This window comes from Lactuca virosa, chromosome 9 (assembly GCF_052849685.1).
Source record: "Lactuca virosa cultivar CGN04683 chromosome 9, Lactuca_virosa_CGN04683_v6, whole genome shotgun sequence".
NCBI lineage: Eukaryota > Viridiplantae > Streptophyta > Magnoliopsida > Asterales > Asteraceae > Lactuca > Lactuca virosa.
Window position 1 is genome coordinate 101,640,398 of NC_136434.1, and position 11,491 is coordinate 101,651,888.

An 11,491-nucleotide genomic window follows, 5' to 3' on the forward strand; every position below is an offset into this window, starting at 1 on the left:
CACTCCGGTGGTCTTCTGATGCCCTGTTCTTGCTTCCTTCGACTGTATTCAATGAAGGGAGTGTGGAGAAGGTCACTAAGTAGCTTAGGGGTGGTTTTTCCGGCGAGAAAGTGAGGCGGCAGGTGATTTTTAAAGCAGCGACAGGAGGTGGCGTTGGGCAGTAGGAGGCTGCTTCGATGGCCTTCTGCTTCTTCTTTCTTGCTTAAAATTGCCAGAGAAAACAAGTGGGATGAGGGAGAGAGCTGTGGTGATCGAAAACAGCAGCAACAAAGGGTTGGGGATGTGCTCTCCGGTGGTAGCAGTGAAGGGTGGGGTGGTGGCAGTTTGGTGGCAGCAAGGTGGATGCCACCTCTTCCTTCCTTTTTCTGGGCAGAAACAGATGAGAGGGAGATGTGAGGTGGTGTTTGGGGTGACGTTTTTGATCAGAAAAGGGAGGTATAACGGTGGTTTTGGGTGGTGGGTTATGGTGGTTTCTTGGTTGTTTAGAGAGAGAGAGAGAGAGAGAGAGAGAGAGAGAGATGGGTGGGACCCCTTTAAACTTAATTATTTTTTTTTTTTCAAAAAAAAATAGAAAGTTTCATAAATGGTCCCTGGGTGTTGAAATGACGAAAATACCCCTCACTTAACGGTAGAAAGCTGACGAAGTTAGGCGGAAGGACCAAATGTTAAAAGTTTTGAAACCACAGGGACGATCCGTGAGGTTTTTGTAAATTAGGGACCAAACTTCAAATTTTCGGAAACCACAGGGACTATTTTTGAAGTTTTGTCTAAAAAGTAAAAACTGAACAAACAGTGACCACGGCGTGGCTACTGAACAAACAGAAAAATTCAAAAAATGCAGAAAAATAACTTTTTGCGGTTTTTACCCCACAAAAAGGATCGGATAACTAAAAGTAAATAAATTAAAAATCAAATAAGTCGTTCCGTGACAACGTCGCCAAAAGCTTGATTTGCATAAAAGTACCTATCAACTTTTAAATTTATAAACCTAACTACTTTTTGAAACAACCAACTACAAAATAAAATTGAAAAACTCTAGCAAGAAGCTAGAGGAAAACCAAAAATTACATAAAGTCAAAGGATTGATCAACGAATCGAGCCATTTAAAACTACGTTTGCTATATCTATTACTAAACCAAAGAAAAGAGAACTCCCTTATAGCATAAAAAATATTCTCTTTTTTTATCTTGCCATCACCAAAAACCTTATCATTCCGAAACTTCCATAAAAACTAGATCACCGTTGCCACAATCACATCCAAAGCACTCTTTTTATTCGCATTACACTTGAAACCATCCACCTTGTCAAATAAAGTCGCAATCGAGATAAACCGACCAATGCTAACACCCATCCATTTAAAGATAGCATCCCATGTTCTAGCTGCTACCTCACATTTGATAAACAAGCGATCCAATTGTTCCTCTTCCAAATTACAATAAGGACATAATAAAGAAGGCACATCAATAACGCGGTGATCCAAGTTACTACGAGTAGGTAATCTATCCAAAAGAGATCGCCACACAATAATATTAACCTTACGAGGGATGTACCGATTCTACTGAGTCTGTGTGTCAGAAGAGGATTTTTTTTTTGTTGATCCATTTCCTTGTGTCAGCAGTGGTAAAAGCACCATCATTTTAATTTTTACACCATCAGAACCTAAATTCCAAATCCATCCATCATTATACACAAAAAGAGTAACATCACGAATAATATTCATTAACAAGGATAATTGAGTGCTCTCTTCTCCACCCCTAACATTTCTCCTCGAATGCCAATGCTAACCATGAATAGTTTTTCTGTTAGCGATAAAACAATCTTGATCAGATTCAAGTTGAAATAAACGAGGAAAAATCTCAACAAACTGTTGATCTCCAAACCAAATATCTTTCCAATACTTAATAGTCAAACCATTTCCAATTTTTCTACTTAGCACCGAAGGAGATAAAACTCCTTTTTCTTCAAGTCTAGACATTGAGCATAAAATCTTAGTCCAAGGACCACTTATGTTTCTAGCTCCCCTATTCAAACCGCGACCACCTTGATTTCCAGGGATCGCCTTTATCACTTTAACCCATAAAAGATCGTCATTATTCAGAAAACGCCATCTCCATTTTTGCAATAAAGAAAAATTAAAAGCCGTCAAACTCCTAATATCTAGACCTCCATGTGATTTTTCGGCAAGAACTAGATCCCACTTCACCAAATGCATTTTTCACAGATAACCATCACCGCCCAAATTTTTTTTGCACGACAAGCTTCCAATTGTTTAGCCATCGAAACTGGCATTAAAAAAAAATAGAAAAATAGTACATGCCTAAGATATGTAAACGGTAATTTATCCGGTTTACATCTTATCATCTGAGCAAATTCCAATACATTCTCCCACGAAACTCCTATTCCAAAGAGGCTCCACTTATTTAAATTAATCTTCAACCCCGACACACAAAAAAAACAATGAGGAATAGCTACTAAATTAATCATATTCTTTGTATTACATTCGCCAAAAATAATCACATCATCCGCATAGAAAAGATGTGAAATAATAAGATCCAAACGACCAACCTTAACCCCTTTAAAAATACCTTCAGCAATAGCATCTTGGATAACAACATTTAGACCTTCCATAGCCAATATAAAAAAAAGGGGAAAGAGAATCACCATGTCGAAGACTTCTTTCAAGTTGGAACTCCTAGGTGGGACTACCGTTAAGAAGGATAAAAGTTTTAGCAAAAATCAAACAGGCTCTAATCCATGAACGACATTTCGATCCAAATTTCATAAAATGCATAATTCTATCCAAATATTCCCAACAAACCGAATCATAAGCTTTAACAAAGTCGATTTTTTATAACTATCATCTCGTTTTTATTCTTCTTGTACCAATCAACAACCTCATTAACTATCAAATGGCCATCAAGAATTTGACGATTCTTCACGAAAGCTGTTTGTTCACTACTAACAACTGTACCAATCACCTTAGTAAGTCTAATAGCGAGAATTTTTGCAATAATTTTGTATTGAATACAGATAAGGGTAATCAATCTAAAATCATTTACCACAACCGGACTATTAACCTTCGGGATCAAGGTGATAAATGAAGAGTTGCATCCTGAAGGTAATCTCGAGTTTTGGAAAAAATCTACCACAAAATCAAAAATATCCATCTTCAAGATATCCCTATAGTTTTTTATAAAAGAAAAATTGAATCCGTCATGACCCGAAGCTTTGTCACTTCCGCACTCCCATACATCATTTTAAACTTCTTCCAAGGTACATGGAACTTCGAGCTCAGCTGATAAATGACCTGACAGCTCCTTATACTTGGTACTTCTTTGAGAAATCGGGATGGCTTCAAATTTTTTAAACGTTTCTTTAAAATGCTAAAAAAACATTTTTTTATCTCAGGTCCTGCAATCCACTCGCCTTCAAATTTTACACCTTTCATATTAAGTTGCCTTTTTTATTAAGAACTCCATGGAAGTATTTCGAATTTTCATCCCCCTCTATGCTCCATTTAACTTTAGCCTTTTGAGAAATATCAATCATTTCATTTTTCTCAATTTTAAACAACTGATCATGCAACGAATTTCTTTCCATAAGCAACAACTACGAACCTTCACCATCATCAATTAACTTGTCAATATCATTCAACCGAGTCAACAAACCAGTCTTAGAAGCAATTCTCGTTTCTTTAATCAATTTCCACAATTGCTTCAAAAAAGACTTCAATTTTTTCAATTTATTTTTGAACCTGATACAAGCGCTTTCACCTTTAACTTCAACATAATTGCACCAATTCAATTTTACCAAATCTGCAAAACCATCCTTCTGCATCCATGAATTAAAAAATTTGGACGGTCTCGAGCCAAAATCCACATCCACATGCGATAAGAATATAGGACGATGATATGATATGGAAAGGTCAAGAGCCATAGAGTTGATATCAGGAAATTTGTTGATCACCTCCTGAGATACAAAAAAAATGATCCAACTTGCTAAGTTTAGCCCCATTGGCACTAACCCTCGTGAAAGCAAAACCCCCATAGCCACGTTAATCAAATCGTTCTCTGAAATGAACCCATTAAAATCATCAGCCACTCTTTGCGAAAAAACCGAACCAAATCTCTCATAATCCCATCTAACAACATGGAAATCACCAAACAAGAAATAATCAGCCTTATTTCTAGCCATAAAGCGACTCATAAAATCCCTACAGGTACTTTTTTCTATCCTCCTCCTGAGGAGCATACATGTTATCCATAAAACACGAAAAATTAAAAAAGCTCCACTGACCTTCGATAATAAGAACATATTCCATACCAACTTTTTTTTTTTTTTTTGGAGAAAACCGCAGGATCCCACATGGAAAGAATGACGCTTGATAAACCACAAGCACTGCTAGTTGCAAAATCAAAAGATAAATTCCCCCATAAACTCTTTGGCAAAAAATTATCTATACTGCTCAAACGCATTTCTTGTACACCAAGGAAAGACACCCCCATACGATTACATAAATTCAGGACCGGTCTTAGACAATTTGGGGCATGGGGCAAAATAAAAATTTGGGGCCCTTAGAATTTTTTGTTGTGTAAGCGAGGGAGTCACCCTCATAGTTTTTTATTGATTAAAAAAATACAATCGAAGGCCGGATACTCCCCACTTATGAAAAAAAAGGCTCCAGGAAAAGCCCCAAACCAAAAAACCTAGCAACTATTAATTTAAAACAATAGAATAAAAACGTTAGAAAATACTCTCAACCCTTATAAAACCGTTAGAAAATACATAGAAAAGAAAAACTAAAGATAGCATTATGTTGTACAATAAAAAAAATTAAGTTTTTTACAAACTTATTCATAGTTCCTTTTTGATCTTCATTAAATTGTATTTTCTAGGAGCATTTTTAACTTATAAAAATCAAGATATATCAACAATCAATCACAAATAATCACAAAAAAAAAAAAAAAACAAACAGATAAACAAAATAAAATTAGAAGAGACTACATGCACAACAGGCTTCAACTCTCTCTTGGTTGTTTATATCCTCGTTCAATTGAGCTCAAAACAGAAGTGAGAAATCTGAAGATTAAAAATAGAGATATCAAATTAAAACAAAATGTCTTTAAAATTAAGAAATTTCGAATTATTCAAAATCACAAAACTCAGATTAACAAAAAAATGAAAAAGAGAGTACCTGTAACCTGCTGCTTAATTTCTCTCTTAGAGTCTTAGTCTTGCCTCTTGGCTATTAATAAACTAATAATCCTTCAGCAGCCCAAAAGAAATGAGAATTCTGAAGTTTAAAAAACAGTTCAACAGAGAAATCAAATTAAGAAATGATTCATACAAAATCGAAATCAGAAAATTCTATTTCAATGATGAACAATGATTCATAACAAAATCGATTATGCAGACTCTAAATGAAAATACGAAATCAGAAAACTCTATTTCTATTTCAATGAATCAATGTCCATAGATAGATTGGGCAGTTGTAGAATCAGAAATGAATAAACAAAATTACTGTCCACTGCAGTCTACATCCAACATATTTTTAATGAAAAAAGGAAATCAAGTCCACAGATTCATAAATTACAGACTTATCCAGATAAAAACTTCCGATTCTGAAAGATTCAAAGAAATCCAATTGGTGTTGCAGTTAATCTCGAGTCTCAACTCTCAACTATCAAAAGAAATTCAATTTCCACTGATCTCGATTGCTGCTACTGCTGTTTCAGAAAAATGAAATAAGAAATTAGAAGAGAAAGAAAGAGTATTGAGTATTGGGTTGCGAATTCGGAGAATCAGAAAAAGGAGAAGAACTGGCTAACTTGAACTAGAAATAGAAGAATGTGAACTAAACATTAGGGTGTTGCATCGGGAGAGATGGATGATGGTGTCGTTTGGGTTTTCCATGGAAGCGATTCAAGCAAAGCCGGAGATTGAAGAGATTAAACTGGCCTTGGAAGTCGGAACCGTAGTAGGTCAGTAGGCATGCCGCACGCTTACTCCTGCCTTTTCAATTTGGATCATCGCTTCGTAACTGATAATATTAGGCCAAGTACATAATGCTTAAAAAATTTGGGCTGTCACCAATATAACCCAATAACATATAGAAATATGGGGCCCTTTACTATTTGGGGGCCCGGGGCGGTCGCCCAGCTTGCCCAGGCCCATGGGCCGGCCCTGCATAAATTGGAAATCCACATTCTCTTCTCTTTATTAATGATACTACAAGCATTAATAGAAAGAATATTCATTTATTACCAAATTCGATACCCATTTGAAAAATAATTGAATCCATATTGTCTTTGACACTATCCATTCCGTATCCCAGTTTAGTACCCACTTCAATGAAATTTTCAATCGCTTCCATTATCGAACCGTTAAACAAGTGATTGTTTCTCCTACTATTTTTCGAGTTAACACCTTCATTTTTTGACCCCGATGTGGCTGAGAAGGATGTTGATACCTTTCTAACGGTATTAGCATTATCCCCTCTATGTTACGGTCATGCTCAAATCCCAGAGGTCAAGAAAGACTTGCAGATTTAGAGCATGTAGACTAGTTAGCATCTTCATCCTGACATGAATTTTGAACTTGTTCAAAACAAAAGTTATCATTACTATGTTCATCACCACATCTTTTTTCCCCATTACTTTTAGAGTTAAATCCAGAAAAGTTAAGATCTTCACTTACCCCTTCCTTAGATTCAACGAACTTAGATGATTCACCTTTATTTTCCATTACAACAAATTTTGAGATAACTCCCTGGGCATCTATTTTATTGATTTCCCCTTCCTGATTCACAACCACGTCTTCTTCAAAGTTTTGGCAGTCCTCCTCCACATCATCATTCGAAGTAGAGTTTGATTCAGCATAACTATCATCCTCTTCATTGATGTCGAGAGCTTCAATAGTTGGAACCCAATCTGATACCTCTATTACCAAAACCAAAAACTTGTCACCTTCAATATCAACTGAAACTTTACCGGAAATTTTCTCCATACTTGATGTTTTAGTTCACACCTTACCCCACCCCACAGGGGCATCTTCATATTCATCCATGAATCAGGGAACACCCCATTTCGCAACTACCTTTTTGAATACATATGATGTCCATGCACTTAACGGGAGTCCAACAACTTCCACCCAGATAATTCTATTTTCAAGAACAAAATTCTTTTGTAAAGTCCTTATTTCTTTAAATACAGATTTCATTGCATTGCTCTGCTTAAACTTATCACAGGAATTCAACTTTTTGAATTCAATCCTCACCCAATCTCCTCCAATGTAAGCAATATTTAACCCACTAAAATCTTCCTTATAACATAACTTATAAGTGTGTTCTATAGAGTTAATGTCATGAACCGTTCCCATTACCACAGTTTCAACATCATGAATGACTAAGATGTCTGAGGTTCCAAGTTTCACTTCAGCATGAAGAGAGACATCCCCTTGTTCTAGATGAACGGTAGATCGCTTAACAGCTGCAACATACGAAATATAGATACCCTGTTTTTCTTTTTCTTTCACTGATTCTGTTTGCTTCTCCATCCTTACTTCAGCCGAATTGAGATATCCATTCTCACCTCTTCCTCCTTCCAGAAGATTAAACCTTGCCCAAGAAGCAAATAGGTGATGATTTCCATTCCATACTCGATTAAGGTCTTCAATTATGTGCAAGTGCTCTTTAGATTTGAGGAACCTAATAAAAGAAAATCGTTTCCCGATCTTTGAAAATTTTCTTGCTATGTAAACATCTGACACCGTCCCAAGACTTTCACACATACTCCACAGATCCTTTGAAGTCAAAGAAACAATAAAATTGGTGATGAACACATTTACAGTCAAATTCTAAATTCTTTTAGAATTGTCCATCCCCTTACTCTCCCCTTTATGCTTGTTAGATGGATTTTCAATGCGAATCTAATGCTTATCAATTCTCTGCTGTGACAGCCGTCAATTTCTGGTCAAGTCAAAGTCAAACAAAGTCAACGGGTCAAACCGGTCAACTCAACTAGTGCTTGTATGTTAGGGCTTACTCTATGTTTACTAATGTACAACTCTCTATCTTAATACAAAGTATCACTCGGAAGTTTCAAATGTTCAGAAATTCTAAACCCTAAACAGGGTGAGTGATGTAACGACTCTATAAAGCACTATTACGTACCCTTCGGGGGCGTATAACACTCATAACAAGGCGTAGTGGAGTTTATAATCCTAACACTACGGGGCAAAACACTAACAAAGGCCACAAGAAAAGTCTCTCTCAATCTCTCTTGCTATATCTCTCTCTCCCAAATCTCTCTTAAAATCTCTTCCAATTTTTCATAAACTTCCGTACCATCCCGACCCTTCAATTAGTTGAAAATCACTCGAAACGGGAAGTTATTATGAAAAACAACACTTTGGAAGCGAAACCCTCTCAAGAAACGAAACCCTCCTGATGCGAAACCCTTCTGATGCGAACCCCCTCTCGGACCTAAACCTTCTCTCCCAGCGAACCGGGGAGTTTCGCATACCAGTCCGACTTTCGCATCCTCGGCCAAGTTCGCAGCCTTCTTCCGATGTTCGCACCCCAAACCGAGCACATTCGCTTCTCAACCGGCTACTTTCACATAACAAAACCGAGAACCTTCGTATCTGGTCCGACCTTCGTACGAACATCAAGCTCTCGCACCGAGAGCCTTCACATCCGATCAGCGGCCTTCGCTGCGAACACACCTTCGCATCAGCAGCCTCTCATTCGCTTCTTATGTCCGGTTTTAACCAGTTTCGCATTTCGAGTCCGTTTTTGATGATTTTGATGTGGGATTTTCACCCAATTCATATTTTTGACATATTAGATCCTCTAAAATCATATATTATCCACATCTTGGAGATTTATTAAATATAAATCTTATTTTTGTTTAGGATAATATCAAGAGGACATAAAGACACTCTTTGACTTTTCCCATAAAGTTATGACACAAGCCACCTTTCTGTTGTCAACTTTATGTCACTATTCACACTTTATGTCACTATTAACATCTAGCTAGTCAATTCATTGTCCTTTTCATCACTTCTCCCAACAACCATCCAATCTACCTTTATCAAATCTTTATAAACAAATCCAAGATATTTTTTCTTTCTCCTCCAAGATTACCAACTATTCTCTCCAAAAGCAAAGTTTCTCTCTCTCTCTCTCTCTCTCTCTCTCTCTAGAACACGACTTCTCCAAGAAGTTCATGAACTTTCCTCCTCTTGATTGGTAAGTATCTTCTCTAAACTTCTACACAATCTTCACATATTCATACAAATCGTAAATCATTTACACAAATATTTACGTATTTGTTCTTAGGATCTTCAAATCTTCAAGCATCTTTCAAGTGTTCTTGACTTGAAACTCCCCATCTTCAACCTTCCACCACAAGAAATCACAAAAGGTGAGTTCATACCCCTACACTTTCATGTTTTCTTCAAGTTTTAGGGGGGGGGGGGGGATACAAGTTACAACACCAAAATATATTCTAAACTTAATCATTAGCTTTCAACAGAAAAGTTATGGTCCATTCATGGACTGTTTTGACCATCTTAAACTTAATATTTTACAAAACTGTATAAGGTGCAAATAGTTCATGTTTATACCTTTATAAGGACTACTCGCATGCGTTCATACAATTTTTCTACAATTTATGGCGATAATTACAAAACTGCCTATCATTTCAGAAATGATTTCAGACCAGTCTTTGAAGATGAACATTTTCACACTGGTTTGAGACCAATAAAAATCATAATAAAAATTATGAACAAAGTAGACTCATTTTCTAAACTCTCGGATTTTACGGATTCAGTTTTCTACTCATGATGATTTTTTTTATAATTTTTCTAACAACAGGAATAGAAAGGTTAAAACTTGAAAAATGGGTTATAGATTTATTTACGCTTTGTAACATGTTGAGAAAAGTGTGTAATATCATAGAGTTACATAATGATTATTTTCCATACTATTTTACTTCCATGAAAAGAGTAATAATCATACATATATGGGTTTTCTTCTCTACAAAACATTAATGATAAACTATAATAGGTATAGTTTATGCTTCGTTTACACTACAAACTTACTAAGAAAGGTTCATTACGCTACAAAAAGGAGTTTTCATTTCATTTGACGTAAACCTGTTAATGAATAAATTTTTGAGACATTCTGCTTCACGGTACTTTTAAAGTACTGCATTAAAGTCCTGTAATTGTAACCAGAGTCTCTTGTAGGGAGAGCGTGATAGTTTTGTATAGATCTATATTGGGTCTGACAAACCCGCACCTAAGCTGCATGCAACAGCTAGTCCGGCAGGTCTGGGGTGACAAATGTCATAACGATTCCGACGCCTGAAGAACGTCGTTACAAGGCCGACTGGGTCATAGCATGGTTATAATAACTCACATGAGGTATTAACAATACATACGGTTTACGGGGATTAAAAATCACATAGAAGGGGTTTTATTATCATCATAAAACTACATTACATTGTTTTCAAGTACAGAACAACTTTCATTTCGGAAATCATACATCTAAATGGCTTTTATATAGATTAAAACTACGTAATATTACTACTTTAGAGTACGATAACATTTATACATTTTGGTCTGAAGGGCCTAAGACTACATTCCATTTTACTAAGAAAATATAGGATTTTCTGAAGGAACACACTCATCACATCTAAAAGGATCATTATTGTTAACTCTGTGATTACCTAGTGAGTACGTTAGGATTATATATAATGAGGATCCGATAGGCAGTGGAATGTGTGATTTCCGCCTTACTTCTTGTTCCTTGTTTTGTTGTGAGCTTAGGGCAGATCCACACATTCAACTGTCCATTCGATCTAGATTATACATAACTTGTATTCACTATGTGATCGTAGAAGGAACTGGTATGGTCACATTACTTATCATTACTCATTAAGAAAATATAGGATTTTCTGGAGGAACACACAGACATTTTCAAGGAGCAAGGAACTTATTTTCTAAAACGAAATGCTTATGAACTCACCAACTTAAATGTTGATACACTTTCAAAATCACTTGTATTCTCAGGAAACTAGTAGACAGGCACACGCACAGGTTTCGAGAAGACGGAGCATAGTAGCTTCAAGTCTTTGTCTTGCTATTTACTTTTGGAGTCAATCATATGTAAATCGAATACAATGTAAACTCTATATTATTAATACAATGGTTGTTGTTGCTTTGATTACTATTATACAATTGTTGTGATACTGTACATGATGTCCTCCGCCACCGAACGTTTCCGCCATTCCGGTTTGGGGGTGTGACATCTGCTGCCAGTCGTCCATTAATTTCATCCCAAAAAACCCCCTCCCCTACTAGAGTAAACCTAATAAATGAAGTCAACACTAAACACAGAAGTCAACGCCAACTTAGGGTTTCTTACCCTAAACGTGATTATTTAGCAAAACCTAACTAACTTTATTAATTTATGCACCTATAGGCA

At 36.3% G+C, this 11,491-nt stretch overlaps 1 protein-coding gene across 1 annotated transcript; it reads right to left on the reverse strand.

The window, feature by feature from the left end:
- Window positions 1-1,231: 1,231 nt before the first annotated feature.
- Window positions 1,232-2,212, reverse strand: LOC145139625 (uncharacterized). Its single transcript, XM_079073381.1, has 3 exons — window positions 1,786-2,212; window positions 1,560-1,659; window positions 1,232-1,499 (listed from the first exon to the last, which is right to left on the reverse strand). The coding sequence occupies exons 1-3, from the start codon at window positions 2,210-2,212 to the stop codon at window positions 1,232-1,234; spliced, it is 795 nt and encodes a 264-aa protein (XP_078929507.1).
- Window positions 2,213-11,491: the final 9,279 nt, after the last annotated feature.

Excerpts from the sequence above, each read along its gene's own strand:
- LOC145139625 (XM_079073381.1), bottom strand. The coding sequence starts at position 2,212 with ATGCATTTGGTGAAGTGGGATCTAGTTCTTGCCGAAAAATCACATGGA. Across the intron at positions 1,660-1,785 it reads TAACAGAAAAACTATTCATG|GTTCTGATGGTGTAAAAATT; the intron begins GTTAGCATTGGC and ends TTTGGAATTTAG. Across the intron at positions 1,500-1,559 it reads TCTTCTGACACACAGACTCA|ATTACCTACTCGTAGTAACT; the intron begins GTAGAATCGGTA and ends TCTTTTGGATAG.